The sequence below is a fragment of the Monomorium pharaonis genome, chromosome 4, assembly GCF_013373865.1.
Source record: "Monomorium pharaonis isolate MP-MQ-018 chromosome 4, ASM1337386v2, whole genome shotgun sequence".
In the NCBI taxonomy this organism is placed as follows: domain Eukaryota; kingdom Metazoa; phylum Arthropoda; class Insecta; order Hymenoptera; family Formicidae; genus Monomorium; species Monomorium pharaonis.
In genome coordinates, this window is record NC_050470.1 from 19,211,735 (window position 1) to 19,237,345 (window position 25,611).

General features: G+C 37.8%; 4 protein-coding genes across 4 annotated transcripts; all 4 read left to right on the forward strand.

Annotated features, from left to right (window-relative positions):
• Window positions 1-5,292: 5,292 nt before the first annotated feature.
• Window positions 5,293-6,733, forward strand: LOC118645173. Its single transcript, XM_036285776.1, has 3 exons — window positions 5,293-5,595; window positions 6,046-6,285; window positions 6,368-6,733. Exons 1-3 carry the CDS (start codon window positions 5,322-5,324, stop codon window positions 6,508-6,510), a joined length of 657 nt encoding a protein of 218 aa, XP_036141669.1. The 5' UTR covers window positions 5,293-5,321; the 3' UTR covers window positions 6,511-6,733.
• LOC118645174 lies at window positions 6,514-7,626 on the forward strand. Its single transcript, XM_036285777.1, has 2 exons — window positions 6,514-6,746; window positions 6,830-7,626. The coding sequence occupies exons 1-2, from the start codon at window positions 6,678-6,680 to the stop codon at window positions 7,109-7,111; spliced, it is 351 nt and encodes a 116-aa protein (XP_036141670.1). The 5' UTR covers window positions 6,514-6,677; the 3' UTR covers window positions 7,112-7,626.
• A 3,929-nt stretch (window positions 7,627-11,555) lies between these two features.
• On the forward strand, window positions 11,556-11,999 carry LOC118645378. Its single transcript, XM_036286255.1, has one exon. It carries the CDS (start codon window positions 11,556-11,558, stop codon window positions 11,997-11,999), a length of 444 nt encoding a protein of 147 aa, XP_036142148.1.
• An 8,883-nt stretch (window positions 12,000-20,882) lies between these two features.
• On the forward strand, window positions 20,883-22,880 carry LOC118645175. The gene is made up of 2 exons (XM_036285778.1): window positions 20,883-22,156; window positions 22,246-22,880. The coding sequence occupies exons 1-2, from the start codon at window positions 22,128-22,130 to the stop codon at window positions 22,577-22,579; spliced, it is 363 nt and encodes a 120-aa protein (XP_036141671.1). The 5' UTR covers window positions 20,883-22,127; the 3' UTR covers window positions 22,580-22,880.
• The last annotated feature ends 2,731 nt before the right edge of the window (window positions 22,881-25,611 follow it).

Below are 25,611 nucleotides of genomic sequence, written 5' to 3' on the forward strand. Positions count from 1 at the left end.
GCAAAAATTAAAGTATCCATTCACGTTCCAGCCGGAAATCCAGCCGGCGTTTCTCAGAATCACGTTTTTGTTTGACGACACCGTTGCATAGTTTTTCAGTGTGCTAGTTATTCCGACATTTCTGTCGCGATCAATCTCTACACTGTCGAGCTCGTATCGAATCTCATCGAACATGAACGCGACACAATTGTTTCCCAGTACCACCGAAAATCACTCGGCTGGTTTTTTTATTGTCACTTTTCCCTCGATGTACAGAAAACTTTCGAATGGCATCGTTTACAGATCCTGTTGCTGTATGGGTATTCGTATCTCATTGCTGTGCCCGAACGTTGTGTTAGCAAACGAATTGTACGTCTCGATATTGACAATGCGATCGTCGAAGATTGGCTCATCCCCGATGTTTAGAATGTCAGTCATCGTTGTCAGACGTTTTGCACCGCGAATCCCAGAGAATGTAAAAATTTAACGTTCGACGCGTTGAGCTTCTTTTTCTCGGGACAGCAGGACGATTGAATATTATTAAATGTCGTCGCAAGAGTATCGGATGACTGTTGGAACGTCGGCACTAGTGTGGAGATAACGTTATCTTTCGCGCGCTGCGATGTGTTTAGCACGAGCATCTCACGTTTACGTTATTGTTGCAACCGTCGTCGCACGTGCAGTCTGACGGCGATTTCTTCTCCTCGAAAATCAAGCAATCGTCCGTTCTGATCGACGGCGCGTATTGTCAAATCCGTAATGCACCCCACGATGATTGGCAGATAAATGATCTGCGCGGGCCTTTCCGATATCTTATATTCCCGGTGAAAATGAAAAATCGGAGCGTAAGTCGAATGTAAAGGGAGAGTAATAGAAGCGTTAACAAACATTCTACGAAGCGTAAATTGGAACAATGAAATGTAAAGGAAGCGTTAACACTTCTTTTACATTTCATTGTTCCAATTTACGCTTCGTAGAATGTTTGTTAACGCTTCTATTACTCTTCTTTTACATTCGACTTACGCTCCGATTTTACATTTTCACTGGGGATCCTGGTGGCACGCTCGGTGAAAACTCATGTATCGTGTGTACACTCTTATTGTTGCTGTACGCGCCCGCGGTCACGTTACATTTCCCGCAAATAATGTTCACGTTCATTATGTTGATCGACGTGTCTGATTCGTGCCATTTTCGCGGTAGCAACATACCGCGCTTCGGTGAAAATCTCAGCAACGATCCTATGTTGTTGGGTTTACCAAAATGGATTCTGTAGGCGCATTTGATCTCGCATCTCATCGTATTGTAGTTGGCGCGAAACGTTATCGGATACTCCCCGTCATCATCATCGTTGTCCCCACGCGTGACCTCATCGACTTTTTTACCGGAACGAATTCCGTCGTGTTGCGGACGTTTTCGCAAAACTGCACGTTTTAAAAATTCGTTTATAGCTCGCAGTTTGTACGATCCCTCAGGAATCGTAATTTCTGTGTTGTCTTCGTCAAAGTAAAACGTATTGTTTGAGGCATTCACGTTCGGTATCGTGTTATAGGTTTCAAAAATTGCTAGACCGAACTCGTAGTCATCGTCGCTCAAATCTATAGCTGGAGAATAGTGTGCAGCGAAAACGCTGCTCTTGTCGCTCAGAGTAAATGTCAGCGACATGATGGTGGTGAAATATTGCGTCTCTGCGGTATCAGTTCAGCTTTTTAAATTCACACGCGTTGGAGAAACTGCAGGCAGAGTTGTCTGACAAATGATCTGATCGTACGTTTGATAGGATGTTCGATTGTACTCAATCGTTGTCACTCCGCCCCCAAAATAATGCACTAGTTCTCTAGGTGGTCGAAGATTGCCGAAACTGTCGAAATACACGACGTGGTTACCCCTCTTTGCGTACGCAACCCAGTGAGTACCGGGGCCCGCCGTATCGTCCAAATTTACGATACCACTCTCGTTTAGACGTGCATCACTTGTCGGTAACGCATTATGCATAAAAATACCTCTGAAATATGGAATACGCGCGTGTTTTGCCAGTTGCGTCAATTGTACGTTTGTCGTTGCACCTGCGGGTAGTGTTAATGTTTCTTCGACGTTTTTTTTTCTTTTGTACACCTTTTCCATGCTTGTACGGGGCGAAATATAGTCCTTGTCCACGTTTGTACGGGGCGAGATATAAGCCGTGATCTTCCATCGCGCGATTGTGACGCTGTAACTCCTCGAGCTGACGTCGCGCAGCTTTGTTGTCGTTTACCGCCTTTGCTACACCAGCCGCTCCACCAATCAAGGATCCGAGTGCACCCAATATTGGTAAAATCGGTAATGCACCGCCTCGTTTTGCAGCCTAAAGTATACGTTTTCTTTCCGTCGATTTTTTCGTTGAATTCTGCTTCTTCATACTCATACCGATCTTCGCCTTGGCTTTCATGGCTGCCCAGACAGCAGCAGCTGCTGCTCTTTCCCCGAGAGGTGAATCTTTTGCGATTACTCGTTTTAGCGCTTTGTCCGCGAGTATCTTGTCCGCCGCGTGTCTGTCGGTGAGCTCGTTGCTCTGGGAGTACGCAATGTCGTGTTCGCGACACGCGTCGACCGGATTTATACCTCGGTCACCTCTGACCAATCGCTTTTTCAGCCGAGTACCCGGATTGCAAAACTGGTAACCGAGAATATGTAGCTCAAAAGGAAGAACGTTTATTGCGCGATTCAGCAAATGACCACAGCCTCTTTTTACCGTTGCGATAGCTGGCATTCGACACAATTCTTGATCAACGACGCGGGTCCGTCGATATGCGTTCGCTGCCACGGTTGATTGTAATGCTCGTAGCAACGACGATAGCTTCGAACCTCCGGATCAGCCCTTATATGTTCCGGAAGCCTGTCCCACACGTGTTCGATATACTTACCACACACGCGTAGCAAAATTGGTTTCGGCACGAATTGTAACTGCTCGGCGCTCAATTCGAATATATCGGAGGGATGTGACAGTATGAGGTACATGTTTGATACTGAGCGATGCGTGATGTTACGTGCCTATAAATAGTCCCATATCGCGACATGTTCCGTTCTGAATAAAGCAAAAAAATATAAGAGAGATGTTAAACATATGTAAAACGGTTATACATATACGTAAGAATGTTTAAAACAAACGTGAAATGAACGAGGAAAGTATGTGAACGAATGTGAAACGTGAGAAGTACGTGAACGAACGTGGGAAATACGTGAACGAACGTAAGAAGTACATGAATAAAAGTAAGAAGTACGTGAATGAACGTGAAACGAACGTGGGAAGTACGTGAACGAACGTAAGAAATATGTGAACGAAGGTAAGAAGTACGTGAACGAACGTGAAACGAACTTAAGAAGTACGTGAACGAACGTGAAACGAACTTGAGAAGTACGTGAACGAACGTGAAACGAACTTGAGAAGTACGTGAACGAACGTGAAACGAACGTGGAAAGTATGTGAACGAACGTAAGAAGTACGTAAACAAACGTGAAACGAACGTTAAAAGTACGTGAACAAACGTAAGAAGCATGTGAATGAACGTTAAAAGTACGTGAACGAACGTAAGAAGTACGTAAACGAACGTGAAATGAACGTGGAAAGTATGTGAACGAATGTAAGAAGTACATGAATGAACGTTAAAAGTATATTAAAACGTTAATAACGTGAATAAAATGTTGAGTCGTTGCTGACTCTTTATGTTGGCTATTCATAATAAAAAATACATATTAAGAATAAACGCATGTAGTAATATATTAATTTTTATACAATAAAAAAACATTATGTATGTTAATTTACGTTGAATTATATTAATTTAATATTAATTTAGCAATTGTCTTCAACAGAATCGCCCATTAGTACGCACAGCGATAAGCTGCTCCCGACCATTGATAAGCACAGTGATCACGCCCAGCCATTGCGAGATACAGCGTCACGCCCGCGCGGCCATTGATACACGCTGCGATGAGCTTATCTTCTTTCTTCGCGCGGCCATTGATACGCGCCGCGACGAGCTTATCTTCTTTCTTTGCGCTTTCTCTATCCGTACTCTGCATTCACACTTACGCACACATACTCATATACAGCATACGCCGCACTCACTCACCTATAAATAGGGCATTCGATTCTGCCATATAGTCAGATTCCGAAAACATGAGATTCGTGCGACAGCCGTTGACAATATGTGTTACGAATTACGATGACAAGTTACGACTAATAGGGGATAACGGAGAGAGGCGCAAGCATGGCGCGATGCAGCCTACTACCATACGCGCAATTATTTGCGGCCCATCGAATTGCGGTAAAACCAACATTATGATAAACTTGTTGGAATGTCCGCACGGTGTACGTTTCGAGAACGTGTACGTGTACTCGAAATCTTTGCAACAGCCGAAATATCGGTATTTGGAAAACTTGTTAAGATCGATGAACGAAATTAACTATTTTACGTTCTCCAATAACTGTGACGTTATTCCGCCGAGTGAAGCGCGTCCAAACTCAATTTTCGTCTTCGACGATATTGCGTGCGACAAGCAGGATGCCGTGAGAGAGTATTTTGCGATGGGTCGGCACTCGAACGTCGATTGCTTTTATCTCTGTCAGTCGTACACGAGAATACCTAAACATCTTATACGCGACAACGCGAACCTGCTGATCTTGTTTAAACAGGATGGTACCAACCTGAAGCACGTGTACAACAATCATGTTAATACCGATGTCGTACGATGATTTTTGTGCGTTATGTAACGATTGTTGGCAGCGTGTCGCTTAGTCGTCATTGATACTTTGTTGGGGATAAAACGTGAGCGATCGACGCTCTCTGTCAACATCCCAGCAAACATGATGATGTCAAAGACGTAGAAAATACGTTTTTTTGTGACCAATGACGTCGAATGACCTAAGATATACGTCTTTATTACGTGATTTTAAATACGTCTTAAACGTCACGTCTATTTGTCGTTTTATACATGTCATTTGTGACGTAATTTATACAATGGTATTTTAATGTAATATATTTGTAATTAATAGACGTTTGATATCAAGAGACATCTCTTTTTTATATATATTATCAGTTATGTATTTATTTTTTCATACATTAAAACCGTCAACACTCCGTGCGCACGCGCTTTAGAAAACCAGCACAATTTTACGACGCGCGACGCGCAATATCCAATGAGAATTGTTTATTCGAAGAACAGAGCTCGAATTGGATATCGCGCATCGCGCATTGCAAAATCGCGCTAATCAGAGTCTTTTATAGGTTATAATAATTATTAATCATACAGGGCAGTGTGTATTTTGTGTGATTGAAAAAGTTAAAGTAAGTAATTTTTACTGTATTATGTGTACTTATATGCCCCAAAAGACATTAATACGTTTTTTGTACTGCATTAAAAGCATGGCTTTTATCGGCGTAGAGTTTGCAAGCAAAGATTTGGCAAATGATAAGACCGAAGTAGGGATTGTAAGCGTTCGCTGGTTTACTCCTGAAAAAAAAGAAGTTTATTGGCCACCTGTAAAATCACAAGACAGGTATGAAAAACTTTTGAAACAAGGAGCGATGCCAACTAATGAATGGTCATTATGTCAAATAACAAAAAGTTATTTTGAGACTGGTAAGTAAAGTAACTTAACCTAATTTAACGTAACAATGCATGATACCAGCTATTATTTATTTATACTGTAATAACTTGTACTTTTCATATAATTTTAAAAGTAAATTGGAAAATCAAATATTAATTTTAATTTGTTTGAAATATATATTTCTACACTAAGTAAAAAGTAATTGATTTAACAAGATATTCTTAATATAATATTTGCTGTTAATGCAAGTATAACTTGATTGAATTATGATGTTGATATTGCAATAGCATATATTATTGTATTGAATATATTTTTTGTTGGCAGCTCCGCAACGTAACATTTTGTTGAATCAATTACTTTTTTCTTGGTGCATATATTTATTGTATGATGTATATATTAATTAATTTTATACATATAAATTTATCAATATATTTTAAATATAAATATGAATTTACATACATAAATTTGTATTTTGTCTGTAGATGATTTTAAAAAAGCTCAAAAGAAATTAAAACTGTGTCAGTATTTATCAGATGTAGCGTCAGAACCAGAACAATCAATTTCAAATGTTACTAATAAAAGACAGCGAAATAAGCCTTTAAAGTATATAACCAGCGACTCATCGGATGAAGAAAATATACCAGTATTATCTAAACTGAAAGCTCCTCCTAGACTAGATAAAAGTTTTCCAATTTGTGTTGAAGGTCCATCCATTATAGAAGGTAATAGTATTATTATTTTGTATTATTTCAGTTCAAGTATTTTCTATATATGTATTATTTTTATAACATTTAACGATTTTAGATAAAGTACTAAATGCGAGTACAGCAAAAACAGATGATATACTTGTAACAACGAATCATCTTGTACAACCAACTCGTAAACATACATTGACAGAAAAAATTTTCTGTCTGCTACGAATACTGAAAATGTGGAATCACAAATAGACAACAGAACTCTACGTGATATTTATGCGACGCTTGCATTTCTAAAACGACAGAATGCAGATATCTACAATCAAAATGATCAAATATTGCAAATTATAAAGGAGATTAACAACTCTATTGTAACATCTAAATCAAATGAAAAATTACAATTGCCTTGTACTCTACCAATGACAACATTAGAAGATATTATAAAATTGGAAGAATATCTTGAAAAAGAAAAAAATATTTTAAATCTGGTAAAATAAGTATTTGTGTGTAAAAAATAAAAAATAATTTATATTAAATAAACATTTGTCTTGTTATTTTTGAAATTTTTTAGGGATCTTATTTGTCAACAATTGGAGGCCGTGGAGATATAACATCGATAACGAACAAAATACTTCGTCGTCTTCTTTCGGATACAATAGCATCATCTTACAGCTTCTTCGGAAAGCGAAACAATAAAAAGTCTTTTGCAAATTTGAAGCTTAATAATGTAGTGATAACGTCTGTTCAAAAAGCTCTACCCAATACTACACAACACGAAGTAGAAGACAGCATAAAAGTATGGCTAAAACATGCTCCGCAACGCTTTTCTATTAAAGCAAATAAGAGCAAGTAAAAGTTTTTTTATACATTACAAAGTAATAACTATTTATTCGTAACTGTAGAGAAAACTGCCACTAATTTTACCAAAGACAATTAGTATTAAGTTTTATTAACTATTATTTTATTATTACGCATATTTTATTTTTTTTCTTTTGTAATAAAATACAAATTGCAATAATATGGCTGCTATAAGAAAAAGAAAAATGAAACTGTTTGTAGGAAAATTTTATCGTAGAGTTACTAAAGATATTGTAGACTCAAGGCATTCAATATTTACTTTTTTAAACAAAGAAAGATGTCATAATATCGAATTATCAAATTCACCTGTAAACATATTATCGAATGAAGACAATTTTTGTTTTGAAAACAATATTGATTTGGAAGTTTCAAATGAAATATTAATTTCTAACAACCAAACTATAAATGAAAATTCTATGATAAATATTAAATCTACTAAAATACTTTCTGAAAACATTTGTAGTGAAACAAATACAACTAAAAAATTAACATTTTATAACGAGACAAAAAGCTCTATCGTAGATTGCTTAAGAAGTTGGGCTACATCAAATCCAAGTATACCACAATGCTCTCTTACATCTTTGCTTCATTCATTACGTTGTTTCCATCCTGAATTGCCTCTTGATGCAAGGACACTTTTAAAATCTTCGTCACATTTCCATATTCAAGAATTAGAAACAGGACGATTTATTTATTTTGGTATTGCGAATTCCATAATAAGGCTTGGTTCGCAACTTTTAGATTATAATAGCATAAAGTTAACGTTTAATATTGATGGATTGCCCTTGTTTAAAAGTTGCAATACACAATTGTGGCCAATTTTGGCTTTAATTCAGAATTCAAAAACCAAGAAACCATTTCCAATTGGAATCTTTTGCGGGACATCAAAACCTCGGCCATTGTCAAAATTTTTACATGATTTTGTAAACAAATTATTATCATTATTAAAGAATGGTCTTATAATTTTTGAAAGACATTACACTATTTTAGTACATGCATTTGTATGCGATGCGCCAGCTCGTGCATTTTTAAAATGTATTAAATTGCATCAAGGATATTCATGTTGTGAAAAATGTACTGAACCAGGAGAATACGTCAACGGCAGAGTTATATTGCGAAATATTGATATGCCATTACGAACAGACGAATCGTTTTGTTTCCAAGATGACGAGGATCATCACACTGGTATTTCTCCGTTATTAAAATTAAATATCGGACTTGTTACTTTATTTCTTATTGATTACATGCACAATGTATGTTTAGGTGTAACTCGAAAGTTATTAAATTCCTGGATTCATGGCAATTGCAAAGTTCGATTATCATCTTACTCAGTTAAGTGTTTGTCAGACAAAATAACTTCTTTAAGGAATTACATCCCTAGCGAAATTAATCGAAAACCACGATCTTTATCCGAATTAGCTCGTTTTAAAGCAACGGAATTTAGAATTTTCCTTTTATACATAGGTCCAGCTATTCTCAAAGAAATTATAGATCTTTCCATTTACGAACACTTTATGCTCTTACATTCGGCTATAGTTATTTTATGTTCTGATAGACATTTAGAAACATTAGGATATCAAATGGCTTCTGTACTTTTAAAAACATTTGTTCAACATAGTGAACATATATACAATGCAGAATTTCTTATTTACAACGTCCATTGCTTAATTCATTTATCTGAAGATGTAGCGAGATTTGGAAAACTTGACAATTTTGCAGCTTTTACTTTTGAAAATTATTTAGGATATTTGCATCGTCTCGTTAAGAGTACAAAAGATCCATTAATCCAGGTTTGTAACAAATTAGAACAAATTAATTTGTTTTCAGAACAAAATGAAACAAATTCTTTATTCAAATTGGATTGTTTCACATGTTTAATAGAGCATTGTCTGGGTCCAACAATTTCAACAACGTTATCCTACAAACAGTTTAAAAAAGTGTATTGTAATGATTTTATTTTAACTATTTTTAATTACTCATAAGCAAACTGTTACTGTATGATTGGCACTCACGTTATAGAAATACATAATATCTTAAAAAGTGATGATGCAGTCCTTATAATAGGCAAAAAGTTTTGCAGATATGAATCTCTTTATAGTTATCCTTTTGATTCTAACATATTAAAAATTTTTGTTATTAACAAATTATCTGACAACTTGGAATGTTGGAAACTATCAGATGTAGAATTAAAATGTTTTGTTTATTCTTTTCAAAATAAATATGTATCGTATCCACTCTTACACACAATATATGAATAATATGTTATAAAGAGAGATATATATATAATATATATAACAAATATTAATATAATAAAACAAAATATGTATCTGTCATGTTTGTAAGAGTTTATAATTATTTTGTATAAACATTGTTTATCTTGCTATTAATAATAAAAATAATAAATATATCAAACTATTTTGTTCTAAAGCAACTTATACAATTTACTGTACATACCAGCGTATTATACGCAGGTACTGTATTTTATCCTGCAACGTATATTATACGTCAATATAACGTAATAATGACGTTTTTTGGGGGTATAAAAGTGACGTTTTTAAGACAAAGTAAAATAACGTCTTTGGGATGTGACATTTCGACGTCATTTATTTGTCTTTATGACGTTTTTTCTTGGTCATTAATGACGTAACTCATGACGTAAACAGTACGACTTTTCAACGTCACCATGTTTGCTGGGATGAACAACGATATGTGCGAGCGTGAGAAAATCGCGAAGGAGATTGAGAAAACGGGCGAATCGATTTGTAAGAAACATCGTGCTTTGAAGACCGGTAAGATTGAGAAGAATATCGCGGCGAAGAGACACTTCGAGCCGCTGCAAAAGATCGTTGATAATTCCGGCGTCCGCGCGATAAAGGAAGAACCGTGTGTCGATGACGTAGGCGTCGAAACATCGTTCACTCAGAAAGATACGATACAAAATAACAGAAAACGAAAGGACACTCCGGACCATGCATTAAATGAATCAAACAAATGGATGCGATATATGTCAAACGATGCAATGAATATACCGTCGCCGTCGATGCAGCGCACGTCCAACGACGCGATAGATCCGTCAGCGATAACGTCCACACGTACGGTAGCTGTACAATCAACGATTGAAACTCCAAAACCGTTAAACAAGGCTCTCGAGACTGTTTTTGAATCTGCCGACGATTCGTTTGCGACAACCGTTCGAAATCGATTACAAACGTCAGAAGGTCTAAAAACGTTATCCCAGCACTTGGGGCCGCTGGGTCAAAAGTATCGGAGATTTTCTCAGTGGTTGTGGCGAAAAAGAGAAAATTATGAATACCGTGTACGGTGTTCGTTTAGACAAGGATGGTATGATGCTGGATAATAAAACGTTTGACGTTAACAGTAGTGATCACATAATTATCGGTAATGTAAAATACGTTGGTACACATAGTCTTTACGAACTGATCTTTAAACGATATCCCGATGATTCAGTTTACACGGAAAACGATAAACAAAAGTACAAAGATATATTGTTGGCTACAAACGCGCATAAACGTAATTACGTTACACACGGCCGATTATTAGCCAATAAGGGATACAAGTATAAATATATAATTGCACCGTTATTAAAATATGATTTTACGAGCGGAATGGGATTACCTCGCGCTATGACACCAAACGATGACGCAATCGGAAAGGAATTACCTCGCGCTATGACACTAAACGACAACGCAATCGATTACGTGCACTGGGACGATCCTAACGAACTACGGGAATCGTCTACGGTTGCTCGAAGCCTTGCATCGGGCTGGTCATAACGCTCACGACAACGAGATGTTGTCCATCATCGAAGAACTTCGCAAGGCAGGTCTTATTATAAATTAACTCGCGTATTGTCGAAACGAACTAGTTGATCGATGTCACTTCATACATCATATCAAACCTGAAAACATGAAATTACCGAAATCTAATGTTAGTTTCGAAAAACGACGACTTGGCGAGGAACTGCACGCTTCAGCGAGAAAAAATTTTTCGCGGAGACATGTCATAGTTCGAGGATATGATGATCTGTGGCAGGCCGATATCGTCGAGATGATTCCGTACTCGCGTTTCAACAGAGGTTACCACTACATACTCACCGTCATCGATGCGTTGAGCAAATATGCGTGGGCTATACCGCTCAAGAGCAAAGGTGGAAGCGAGACAACTGACGCTATCGCTGAGATAATTCGAGAGACGTCCGAGAAATTTACAAACCGATATGGGGAAGGAGTTTTACAACGCCGACGTGCAGAAACTATTGCAAAAACACGACATTAACCATTATTCCACGTACACGGTAATGAAGGCGTTGGTCGTCGAACGCTTTAATCGCACACTGAAGAACGATATGTGGAAGCAGTTTACACTCAATGGTAATTACAAGTGGATCGACCTGTTATCACATCTCGTATCGAATTACAATGCTCGGAAGCACCGAACAATCGGTGTGCCGACCCGTCGACGTAACTCCCGCGATGTCTGAAAGACTCTTGGATACGATATACAACGCTATAAAGATTGCTGGTCCAGCGAAATTTAAAGTAGGCGACTCTGTACGCGTGAGCAAGTACAAGACAATTTTCGAGAAAGGTTACACACCAAATTGGACAACCGAGGTGTTAAAGATCGTTAAAGTGCAGCGTACCAACCCCGTAACTTATTTACTCGAGGATTATTGCGGAACATCTATCGCTGGAGCGTTCTACGAGCATGAGTTGCATCGCGCGACTCACCCGGACGTATTTCTGGTAGAGAAAGTATTGCGCAAGAAAGGAGACGAGGTTTATGTCAAATGGCTGGGATTCGATGGATCACACATCACACAATTCATGGATACACACAGACAATGTTATTTAATCGTATAAATGTTTTTTTTATTATAAACATATAAAAATGTAATGCATACATTATATAAAAAATATATAATTTTTTGTGACATATATATGAAACATTTTTGTTATCCTTCTATCGTCCATTTCTAACGTTGCACATAAATTATCAAATAATTTTTAAAAATACATACAACGTAAAATACAATATATACAATATGTGTAACACGTAAAATATATGAAGTGTAAATGTAAAATTATAAAATAAATGTAAAACGTAAAATACATAAAATATAAACTATAAAATATGCGAAACGTGAGATGTGTCGCTAAAAGTTTATATTCTCGCTTGCCAGGCGGCTTATCGCGCGTCGGACAGAATGGTAGGTCAGTGTGTCGATCGTGCAGATGTTGCGGATACTCCAGATCGACTTCGAGAATACATCCTGTGGGCGAATCAACAGCGATCGCGTTCACGTCAAAATTTGAGACGTCTTCGACTCATCGAAATTCTCCATAGGGCAACGGCTGACACATTGCCCATCCGTACAAATTATTCACATCGAAATACATAAGGTATGACGATGGTTTCGATGGGTCGTACGTCTGCATGTACTTGTTGTTAGCCTGCGCGTATCTGCCGGAACATTGACTCAGACCTCCGCGTATACCGCGCTCAATAAACATTACCATACAGATGTCGGTGAGTAACTTGAAATTGACACGCGTATATTTAAGCATTGCGTCCCACGTGAATCTTAGTAATGTATAGTAATGTGCGGAGTCGAGACCGTAACTTTCAACACATTTATAACGAAAATGTTCAAAAACGTCGGCTAACAACAATACATCCGTTTTCAAATACAGATCGCTGTATTCGCCCAGCGTTCGAATAGAGAACCGATCCCATACGTTCTTGGCGTGCGCGTAATGGCAAACGCGTTTCCTCTAACTTCTCGACGCAGTCAACGTACTCGTACAGGAATACGCCTTTACGAGTCAATAAATCGAATTCTTCGTTAGATAAATTCGAAAATTTCTTACGCACAATTTTTAATTTCTCTTTACCGAGAAATGATGCCAATTTTTCAAGACTGGAATTGAGAAATTTATACGAATCTATGAATCGTAATTTTATGTGATTGTGTGTGTCTAATTTATCAGCGATACCTATGACATGCTTCGTAAAAGAAATATATTTTTTTTTTGTGACGGGGAGCACATCGATATTCCCCTTGAACGTTGTGACTATTTCTCTAATAATGAAGTGTGAATTGTATCCGGATAAATTATGGAAAATTACCGGTATGTACAACACATTTTGATAACACAAGTTACAAAGCGAATGCGCGGGACCGCGATAACGACCGGTGATATGACAATGATCTCGCACTCGTGTATCGTCCGGCGCGAACGGCTTATCATAATGACACCGCATCGCGTTACGATATGCCTCCCATTGCTCTTTTGATAAAGTTTTCATGGGGACTTAGCAGATAAAATTGATTTTACGCGATGCGCTAGTTCTTCTAGTTGTTTAGCGAACCACGCGACGCAATCCTTATCGCGACGAAACCGATACCCCGATAACGCATCATCGTACGAACAGTGTACATAATATCCCAAGTTAAATACTTGATGATGATGCTGGTACGATATTTCTAAATCCTCCTTCTCCGTCTTCTCTAATGTACACTCCAGGTCGGCATAGACGACGAACGGCACGCGTTCTTTATTGTTAATGTTGCGGAAGCTCAGCCATTTTTCGTCTTCAGCAGGTAGTTGGATGGCACAGTCGTTCATTTTCTGACAATCTACGCTGTGGACATTCAACTTTTCTGCCGAACTGAAGTAATGTAAACATCTGTAAAAAAATAGCGTAAATTTTATTTTTCTACTATAAAATTAATACAATTTATAAAATTATTATTACTCACCGGTCGCAAATATATTTTTTGTGTTCTTTTTTACTGAGTTGTGAGCTCACTAGACGAGACAGATCCTTGATGCACGCAAAGTGCCCCATGTCTTCGCGCGGATCTTCTATGTATAGCAAATTAATGTGTTCTTCTTGTCGTTGGAGAGTCTCAGCGGGAGAATTTTATACGTTTCAGTTTGATTTTTTTGGATTTCGTAGACGTTGGCCGAAATGTTATTTAGTCTCTCGAATTTCTTAATGTCTTTTAACGTGATTGGAAACTCAATGTTATCGAAATTCAGAACCTTCGTATAATGAGGGTGCAATGACTCCCTTTCTGAATTTCTTTCTGCAGGATATAGAGCGGCTATTATCGACCACGCGAAGCATGCATTGTCCATTGATTTCACATTAACAACCGCACGCTTCGTCACTATTTCTCGCGGTAATGTCACGTGACATCCCGCACGCATAGAATTGTACTTATTCACGTTTACAGTTAAATTCTGTATATGCGACAGCGCCCACCCACTGTCGCGTTCTTGAAATTCCTCGAGCGATGCTAACGTGGGCTCGATAACGCACCGCTCGTACCACTCATCCAAGTCTGATGTTCTAAAGAGATCACTGTTTTTCATGGTAATACTTTTATTGGCGCGTTTGTCGCCCGTTACAAATACGCCATTGAACGCAGTGTTCACTTTCACAGAGTTGTGTCTTTTGATAGCGTCCCGCTCGAGTATTATACCACCAGCGTCTTCTAAAAATTTTCGCGGTTCAATATAGTTCGCATTGATAACCGCACCTGTCAGAACGCGATTCTCAAACGCGGTGTCAATCACTTGCCACACGAGTCTGTCCACGTTGTCACTCACGTAATTACCACCGACGTGCACGAAACGTCTTTGCAGTCGTGTCTTTTCACCCGCGAGTCGCGCGATTCTCGCCACCAAAGATTGTCTTTGTCCAACGTTGAGTCGAGGGCGCTTGACGCGGCTGTTCCTCGTGTCGTTCGATGCACTCGTCGCACCGCTGCAACCACTCGAAACACTCACCCAAGGTAGCGACCCTGTCAATTTGGTTTAACAGCTCGCGCTCACAATGTTCCATTTTTAGCGTCTTTTCGCACTTTTTAAATTACATCACATTCTTCAACGGGGCACTTGCACGTGACACGTCCACATAATTTGCAGTATCGCACCGAGTTTTGCGCTTTATAATGCATTTTCTTGCATTCTCTTTTGCGCCAAATGAAAAAATTGCTCTAATCCTATGCTCAAAATTATCATTATTATTTTCATCGTCTTTATAATCATGGTTGTGAGCATAAAAAAACTCCTTGTACGTGCACAGCGTATTTGTTATTTTAGGATTTTCAAAAGACACTTTAGCCATGTTGTTTATCACCAATTCGATACACTTTCCAATACCAGCAGGAATTTTAATGCACATGGCATCGGATGTATACAGCATTTCTTGAGCGACTTGCTTTGCCTAATAACGATTACAATGTTTTGGATACACAATTTCATCGTTCCGACACTGATTTAATATCATGATATATATTTTCCGCCTCACGTGATAAGGCCAATTATAAATATATTTATTGTTTATATACACTCTATGTATCGCAACGCGTTCAAGTGTTTCACATATACCAAGTTCTCGATCACGTATAAATTGCACTGGTGATATTTGTCGCACATTCGTGTCTTCTTCTTCACAATCTTCTAGCAGTTTATTGTTAAGAACATATCTGATATCTTCAATGTCCTTCTCCATGTTGTGCAGTTTCATACTAAAAGTCTATACAGTGCGCACTCTGGGCACATATTGCATGGAATTATTACATACATGGGTTGACGGCAGTTCGAACAAGCCCGATAATTCAAATTTTCGAGACGATCGATTTGATGCTCTCTAATAGCACTCATTTCCTCTCTAATGTCCCACATATTAATCATACATTTGGCACAGAAGGCTAGAGCACCACCCGTAGAATAATAGAAAAATATTGCAATGTTTAGTGTGTTCGTTTAACGTAAGAAGGTCCGCATGTGATATAAAATTTTCTACGTGGTCGATAAAGCTGGAGTAACTCGCGGAATCACTAATAATTGAAAATCCGTCTTCATCGTTATCATATCTTCATCGGGATTTTCATTGTCCATAATAACGTCTTCGACGTCAGACACAATCATGATGCCTTCGTTGTTTGAAACAATCACGACGGTTGTTAACAAGATCGACCGTATTCATGATACTTAGGTATGATTCGCACGCATTATAAGCACCGACTGTAGTACCTCGCGCTTTTCAATTAATTATATATTTCATCTATAACCCTTTGTCTCAACCGGAGCATTCGTCATTTTTTGTTTATACCTATACAATTTCAAAGTGAGCCGCTGTTTCTACGAGCAGCCTGATATAGGCGCTAGACCGCGAATCGCATCCTGCAAATCGCGAGGCGCTAAAGTGCGATCTCAAATCGTGTTTACAATTTTTTTTAGCCGCTGGGTGACACATTTTGTCTACTGCTGATAGCGGAGGAGTTTCAAAGACTTATTTCCCCTTCTACATCTTCCCTTATTAAAATATCGCGAGCACAATACATCGACATATAGAATGGAGTGAGCATTGCGATAGGTTAGCGCGCGCCTGTTTTAGAGTGAGAGATACTACACCTGAGGCCTATGTTTGTCTCTTTTGCAAGCTTTTAATTTGTTATTTCGTCCCCCTCCATTCACGGAGGAGGACGAAATAACAAATCAGAAGCTTGCAAGAGAGACAAACATAGGCCTCAGGTGTAATACCTCTCACTCTAAAGCAGGCGCGCGCTTGCCCATTGCAATGCTCAGTCCATTCTATATGTCGATGGCACAATAGTGAGTACCGCATGGGAGCGAGAGCGCGCAATGGGTGGGAGTGAGAGAAAGAACGCGTGTTATATGTCGCGATCTTTTCCCGCCATCTCGCGACATGAGGGGGGGGGAGGACGGTAGAAAGCGGTATTTTTTTTATATCCCCTTATAAAAACATATCAAGTTTTTTTCAAAGGCACTGCAAAATAGTTTACGTCTGATATCGGTTTACTTCTGATAAGCGGTTCTTTCCGAAGCCCCGTGTGACGTCATCCCTCCCCGGCGTAACACCCTTTGCGCCCACAAGTTCCGCCCGCACACCCGCCCCCCCCCCCTCGGAGCTCCCGAGTTAGAACCGGCCTAGTATTCCTACTTGCACATATTTTAAATAGAGGTTCCCATCTATTATAGTGCTGATCAGCTTAGTGATTCGCCACTTTTGAAATTTTAGCACTTGTAATAAGTAGTTGGTTAAGGATCATTTCTAACTCAGGAGCTCCAAGGGGGAGCGGGTGTGCGGGGGGAACTCAAAGGCGCGGGGGGTATAACGTCGCGCGGATCGGGGGGGGGGGGGGGTCTCGCGTCGCGAGGAATTGCTGACGCAGATTTTCGGGTTCGCGAACTGGGAATGGGAGAGGGGGAATCGGGGTCCGCGATCGCCGCCGCAGCCATCACCGCGGTGCTCGAGCTCTCCGTCTATTGCGAATTTCTCTCTCTCTCGCCCCGTACGCGATATCTCCAACTACACAGTCTTATCATTCCGGCTCTCTTTCTTACATCCGTTGCACTTACTCTTTCATATGCGGTCCCATACATGCGTTTTCGCCCATCATATCTATGTACCTCCTACTCAGTTCTGCACACTATTATACCGCAAAGGAATAGAAAAGAGAAAATAAAGTAGAATAATTATTTATAAATTTTTTCATTTATTTATTTCATAACATATCATATACAATATTGTCTGATGCATAAGTTCACAATCTACAAGACTTTTTCATTTATTCATTTCGTAAAGCGTCATACACAATATTGTCTGATGCATCAGTTCGCAATCTACGAGACACGTCTTATTATATTTTTCATGCAATATCTTTACAGCATCATTTTTATTAGTGATATGATTTTGACGTAAAATAGTAACAAATTGTTTATATTTTTCACCAATAATATAAATTTTTTTTTTATGTAATTGATAGCATACTTGTTCAACACAATCTTCCAGTTTTAATCAGAATAGTATAGTTGATGGCTTCATATACATACTACCCAGCGAGAAACGATAATGAATTTGACATCAATTCGACGTCGAATCGACATCGAAATGATTTCGATGTCGATTCGATGTACTATTTCTCACTAGGTAGTATTAGATAATGTTAACTTCATAATATTTTCTTCATGTATTTTTACGAAATTTACAATTAGATCATAAATGAAAATTCTTGAAGAAGGTGCAGGTGTCTGCACGTGTTGCACAATATCCGTACGTTTCTCAATGAGCGTTTTCCACATCGCATAGGTCAGGTATAGCTGATCAATAATTCTACACAAGGTACAGCTCCCACACTGATTCCGATGTCCAAATATTTATATGCTGTGGCAGTCAAAGCATATCTGCTTCCCAAGATGTGCTGAGTATAACGCGGTTGCGATAATGTTCTATAAAAAGAATCCCAACAAAATTACCTTTTTAAAAAAAGGTTTAAAAAAGTATACGCGCCAAGTATACGCGCGCATAAAACGCTCTCAAAAATCTATTTTTGTACAAAATAATTTTTATTTGTAGTGCACATTACAAATGTGCACTACAAAGGAAATTTTAATAAAATTGTCTTTTCCCCAAAAAGAACAAAAAGTTCATTTTTTGTACAAAAATTATGATATGAAGAAAATGCGCCAACTATGAAAATGGATGTTCATACGAACTAATATAATATAAATACAAGTTCGTATCTCCAACCGTTCTCGAGATATACATAATACAAGGTTTAATTAATTAATTAATTACGTAATAAATTAATTATTAATTAATTAAACCTTGTATTATGTATATCTCGAGAACGGTAGGAGATACGAACTTGGGATAAGTACTAGTATTATCATATGTCTTCGAATTAATTAATTACTTAATTAATTAATTAATTAATTAATTCAAAGACATCTGATAATACTAGTACTTATCCCAAGTTTGTATCTCCAATCGTTCTCGAGATATACACGTTACAAGGTTTAATTAATTAATTAATTAATTAATTCGAAGACCTCTGATAATCCTAGTGCTTATCTTAAAATCATATCTCTAACCGTTTTCGAGATATATATTTTACAAGGTTTAAACATCTGATCATACAGCCATCTGATGGCAAAAAAAGTAAAAGTACAAATCCCCACCACTTAGCCGGGCGACGACAACGACAATAATAATGACGACTACGACGTTTCTTAATCAAATTTATTCTTGGGCGAAAAATTTTAATCGCGATATCTCCGCTTGTAAGTCACGTAGCGGAAAATTAAAAAAACTTTTATTATATAAATTGGGTACGAGTTATCTATTAACCCTATTGAGAAATCCATTGGTTCAGTCATTGAGATCCGATAATTACGGTCTTCTCGCAAACGACGTCTTGCGTAAAAGAAGCACGGTGGTGCCTCGCTGCGCGTACACTTGGCGCGAGGCACTACCGTGCCTCTTGATATAAAAGAATGTAAAAGATTATAGAAAATAAGAATATAAAAGATTATAGAAAATGTGAATAAATGTAGAAGGAAATATAAACGGCAAGAATTTAAAAATTAAAAATACTTACGGTTTATCACACGCTTCATTTTGTTAAATCGGAACGTAGTAGTTCATTTTTTCGAGTTCATTTTTTCCTTCGGTTAACTAATGCGAGATTGGAACTTTCGTTCGTATTCCGCTGATTAACTGATGTGATACTGTTGTCAGAACTCTTCTTGCATTATATACCATCTCACACGTCTCAGTAGGAGGAACAATCGAGAGCGTCCCAGATGCGCACAGTAATAAACGGACACAGCAGGCTGAGTGAAACGGACACAGTAACAAACAGACACAGAACAAATGCGCATGACCAAATGCGCACGGACCAAATGCGCACGAACTTACCACATGGGTTGCGACTTTTCAGGGCACCTTTACCGACGGGGTGGTTGCGGGAGAGGAGGCGAAACCCTCCTTGCACTCCCCCGTGTGCGTGTGTGCGCGTGTGCGTGTGTACGCGCGCGTGTGTGTATGTGTGTGTGTGCAAAGCATTCTCTGCACCACATGGGTTTGCGACTGTGTCCATTTCGCACTGTGCGCATTTGGTCCGTGCGCATTTGGTCTGTGTCCGTTTGGTCTGTGTCCGTTTCACTCAGCCTACTGTGTCCGTTTATTACTGTGCGCATCTGGAACTCACTTGTGACAAAATATGTTTTAACACACATTTAATACTTACTGATGAGATCATACAAAAATCACACATTCAAATAATGTGAATCTTTCAGAGGTCAAGTGCCGATGTACTGCTGCTGTGACAAAAAATACATTTTAGGCACGTACATAAATCATTTGATACCTTCTGATGAGATCATTCAAAATCGCGCGTTCAAATAATGCAAATCTTGCAGAAGTCAAGCACCGATATTAAGACAAAGAAACGAAGAGTTATAAATGAAGAAAAGGAACCTCGCGAACTCAAAAATTCAGATTTTAATAAAACGACAAATTCAGGACACTTGACGCGGCTATGTTGCTCAAGCTGTTGTACAAACTTATCACATCGCTGCAACCACACAAAACACTCACAAGGGAACCTCGCGAACCCGTAAATACTGATTTTAATGAAACTTGGCATAAATGTAGAGGGGGTAAATACATGAATTTAGAAATTTTTAGTTGGTGCCCAAAAACGATTTGAAGGGGTGAAACCACCCTTCAAAGTTGAGACGATTTTTGCGGTTTTTTGATATATCTCGTAAATTAAACACAATATTAAAAAAAGTTTTATACGAAAGTTTTGCAGTATAAATACCTTTATTTAATTATGCTATTTATTTTAAAAAAATTTTTTTATAAATTTTTTTTTTTTTTTTTTTTTTTCGAAAAATGAATAGCGTAGTTAAATGGATTTATGCTGTAAAACTTTTGTATGAAACATTTTTTAATATTTTGTTTAGTTTACGAGATATATCAAAAAACCGCAAAAATATCTCAACTTTGAAAGGTAATTTTACCCCTTCAAACCGTTTTTGAGCACCAACTAAAAATTTCTAAATTCATGTATTCACCCCCTCTACATTTATGCCAAGTTTCATTAAAATCAGTATTTACGGGTTCGCGAGGTTCCCTTGTGAGTGTTTTGTGTGGTTGTAGCGATGTGATAAGTTTGTACAACAGCTTGAGGAACATATCCGCGTCAAGTGTCCTGAATTTGTCGTCGGACAAAGACAATCGTTGATGGCGAGAATCGCGCGACTCGAGGGTGAAAAGATACGATTACAAAGATGTTTCGTGCATGTAGGTGGTGATTACGCGAGCACTAGTAATAACGCGGACAGACTCGTATGACGAGAGATAGATACAGCGAGAATCGCATTCAGACAGGTGCGGTGATAAATACAAACTATATTGAACCGCGAACGTTTTTAGAAGACGCAGGCGGTATAGTGCTCGAGCGAGTGCGGAACGCTCTAGAAAAACACAATAGGATGAAAGTGAATACGGCATTCAACGGCGTGTTTGTAACGGGTGATAAACGTGCCAACAAAAGTATAAATACTAAAAATTGTGAACTATTTCAAACGTCGGATTTGGATGAGTGGTATGAGCGACGCGTTATTAAGCCCATATTAGCGTCACTCGAAGAGTTTTAAGAACGTGATAGCGGGTGGGCGCCGTCATGAATTTTTAATTTGACTCTAAATATAAATAAGTACAATCCTCTACACGCAGGGTGTTAAGTGACATTACCGCGAGAAATAATGATGAAGCGTGCGGTAGTGAACGTTAATATGAAGGACAATGCATGCTTCGCGTGGTCAATAGTCGCCGCTCTACATCCTGCTGAAAGAAATTCAGAAAAAGAGTCATCATATCCTCATTATACGACGATCCTAAGCAGTTTGATGACATTGCGTTTCCCGTTACACTAAAGAACATTGGGAAATTTGAGAGTCTTAACAATGTATTGATCAACGTCTATGGGATCAAAAAGGAAGTGGCGATGCTAAAGATTCTTCCGCTGTGGCTCTCCAACGATATGAAAGAGAAGCGTGTCAATTTATTATATGTACAAAATTCACGCGAAGACAACGTGGGTCACTTTGTCTAGATAAAAAATCTGTCTCGCTTCATCAGCTCTCAACTGAGTAAAAATGAGCACAAGAAATATAATTTGCGATCGGTATGTATACTATATTATTGTATATATTAAAAAGAATTTTCATGTTCTAGCAAAAAAGTAATTAAAAATGTTTTTATTATTTTTTACAGGTGCTTGCACTATTTTTCATCCTGCGAGAGGTTGCAATTACATGCTGTAGACTGTCAGAGGATGAACGACTGCGCTATCACATTGCCTGCCAAAGACGACAAGTGGTTGAATTTCCGGAATATAAACCACAAGGAGTGCCCTTTATCGCGAACCTCGAGTGTGTGTTGCGAAAGACGCAACACGATACAGAGCAAGCGTCATACATATATCAACAACATATATTTAGCATCGGATATTACGTACGATGCTCGTATGACGTCACGTTATCCATGTACCAGTTTCGTCGCGATAAAAATTGCGTCGCGTGGTTCACCAAACAACTTGAAGAATTAGCGCATAATATTAAGACTCGTTTATCAACTAATGTCCCCATGGAAACGTTATCAGAGGAACAGTTGGAGGTATACCGTAGCGCGACGCGATGTCATATCTGCGATAAGCCGTTCGCGTTGGATGATACGCGGGTGCGCAATCATTGCCACTTGACCGGTCGTTACCGCAGTCCCACGCATTCTCTCTGTAATCTAAATTATCGAAATGTATCACACATGTCGGTTATTTTTCATAATTTATCTGAATACAATTTGCATTTCATTATTAAGGAAATAGCCACTGCGTTTAAAAGGTAGACCGACGTACTCCCCATCACGAAAGAAAAGTACATATCTTTCACAAAACATATCATAGACACATCCGATAAATTAGATCCACACAATTACATAAAACTACGGTTTATAGATTCATATAAATTTTTTAATACTGGTCTCGAAAAATTGACATTATTTCTAGGCAAAGAAAAATTAAAAATTGTACGTTCCGAAGTTTTACACTTATCTGACGAAGATTTTGATTTATTGACACGAAAAGGTGTATTTCCATACGAATACGTTGACTACGTGGACAAGCTGCAGGACATGTGTTTACCGCCGCGCAAATTATCTTATAGTTCCCTGACCTCTGATACAGTATCCGAGAGCAATTACGTGCACGCCAAGAATGTCTGGAAGCGATTCTCCGTTCGAACGTTAGGTGAATACAGCGATCTATATTTGAAAACGGATGTGTTGTTGTTAGCCGACATTTTTGAAAATTTCCGCGATAAATGTATCGAAAGTTACAGTTTCGATCCCACGCATTATTACACTCTCTTCGGATACACATGGCGCGCTATGTTGAAATATACTAACGTTACTTTCAAACTGCTCACTGACATTGACATGGTAATGTTCATCGAGCATGGTATACGCGGCGATCTCAGTTAATGTTCAGGCAGATATGTACAGGCTAACAACAAATACATGCAGACGTACGATCCATTGAAACCATCCTCATATCTTATGTATTCTGACGTTAATGTTAAGTCGATTAACTGCAGCAGTCCGCATCGAGCGCATTGCGCAAGGTTCCGCGCAATCCGCTCGACAATTAGCGCAATGCTCCTTAGACAGCATTTGCTGTTTAAGCAAGATTTTGGAATACTGACCGATTTACGCCCTCATGCAATCCTCCCCTTCTCTCGATTTGACTACCGAATTTACAGATATATATAAACCGTCAAAAGAAAGTGAGGGACGGGTCAATTCGAAGTCGACAAACCGAGATAACACACGACACTCTGTTTTGCGGGGTCGTGTATCGCCGACACAAAACATTGTAATAAATACAACCACGACACTCTGCTTTGTGAGGTCGTGGACAGTGCACTCATAAACGCGACACTCTGCTTTGCGGATCGCGATCTATTCGCACACTTTAAAGCAGACATTATAATAAAAGTATTCAACACGAAGAAACGGTATGCGTGACCAAGTGCCCTCCTTGCGAGATCTCTGGCAGCGATCCTTAATGTACTCCCAAGAAGGGATACAACAATAAGCAAAGATAATAATATATGTCAAAATGGGAAGTATCATTTATTAGGCGATAGTGCTTACCCAATAAGGGAATATCTTTTAACACAGATTTTACAAAGATTATGGAAATATTACTCGATCGCAAAGAATATATAACAAAAAACTTTCTGGAACTAGAGTGCTCATTGAAAATGCATTTGGTTTGCTAAAGTCGCAATTTCGTCAATTAATGGAATTACAACTTTACAATGTCAAAAAAATGTCAAAATTTATAATATCGTGTTGCGTATTGCACATTTTGTGTATTGATATGAAGGATTCATTCGATGTAGAATTAATAAACGAACGATAGTGACGAAATATTTAACATCGATGATTCTCAAGTTTTGGGAGAAATATAATTAAAAAGGAGAGGAGAGCAGAAGATAAATGAAATATGCGAGTTATTTGATAATGGTAAATAGTAAATAGATGATATTTTTTAATTCAAAGGTTTTTGGAAAATTTGTACATTTTATGAAAAATAAAAACATAAAATGAAACAATATCTATTACCTGTTAAATATTTTTATATTTATAGAGTTTCTGTGTCTCATAATTTTTTTCATTGTACTTAATTCTTATTCTATTATTAATACTTTGATCTGTATATAATCTATATACTAATACTATAAAATGAAATTAACAATCTTTATTCTTTCAATATAGTAAAAAATAATAGTAATGTGAACACTCCATAAAACATAAACTTTTTTTTTATAAACATACACAATATTAAAGAAACAATATTAAAGATAATATTAAAGATAGAATTGGCAATAATGCAAGTACCCGCAATTTACTTGGTTAACTCCGAGAGAGTTTATATATAATACGAAAGTAACTTATTTGTTGGAAGTGCTTGGAAAGTTATATTGATTTTTCTTTTTGTAATATTTCTCACAAAATTGTTTAAATAATTCAAGTTTTTCTCGATGTCTTCGTTCTTTACCTTCTTCTTTCTTTTCGTGTATTTCTTTCAAAGTGTCTTCGACACTTTTAGAAATCTTTTTCTTTGCATTTGTCTCTTTATTAGAAATATTTTCTTTGGCTTCATCCTTAAAATTAGATATTGTTCGTTACTTGTTTAAGACTAAGTGTTTGGCATTCATTAAAATCTATATTTATAAACAAATAATGTTAAAATTACAAAATATAATTAAAAAATTTATAAGATTAATTACACGTTTTAAAATTATATCTCTTCTATACTATCATCCAATTTTACAATTCTTGATAATTCATTTTCATAAGGAACATTTTACTTCGCCCTGTACTTTTATTGTTATCGATTGCCTTCTTTCGTTTCATGATGGTTTTATACCGATTTTCGCATTGCAGAGACGTTTTGGAATATTTTTTAAATCCATTGCTATTTTCTTTCACATAGTTTTCTTTGTTTTAAATTGTTTCATCGGACCAATCATAACCATATACTGACCATATTTATCTAGGAGTAATTTTGTTTCACCC

Bases quoted from the DNA above. Each gene is read 5' to 3' on its own strand.
- LOC118645378 (XM_036286255.1), top strand. From the start codon at position 11,556: ATGCTCGGAAGCACCGAACAATCGGTGTGCCGACCCGTCGACGTAACT.
- LOC118645173 (XM_036285776.1), top strand. From the start codon at position 5,322: ATGTGTACTTATATGCCCCAAAAGACATTAATACGTTTTTTGTACTGC. The intron at 5,596-6,045 runs GTAAGTAAAGTA...TTTTGTCTGTAG, and splicing joins AAAAAGTTATTTTGAGACTG to ATGATTTTAAAAAAGCTCAA. The intron at 6,286-6,367 runs GTAATAGTATTA...TAACGATTTTAG, and splicing joins AGGTCCATCCATTATAGAAG to ATAAAGTACTAAATGCGAGT.
- LOC118645174 (XM_036285777.1), top strand. From the start codon at position 6,678: ATGACAACATTAGAAGATATTATAAAATTGGAAGAATATCTTGAAAAA. The intron at 6,747-6,829 runs GTAAAATAAGTA...GAAATTTTTTAG, and splicing joins AAAAAAATATTTTAAATCTG to GGATCTTATTTGTCAACAAT.
- LOC118645175 (XM_036285778.1), top strand. From the start codon at position 22,128: ATGAGCACAAGAAATATAATTTGCGATCG. The intron at 22,157-22,245 runs GTATGTATACTA...TATTTTTTACAG, and splicing joins AGAAATATAATTTGCGATCG to GTGCTTGCACTATTTTTCAT.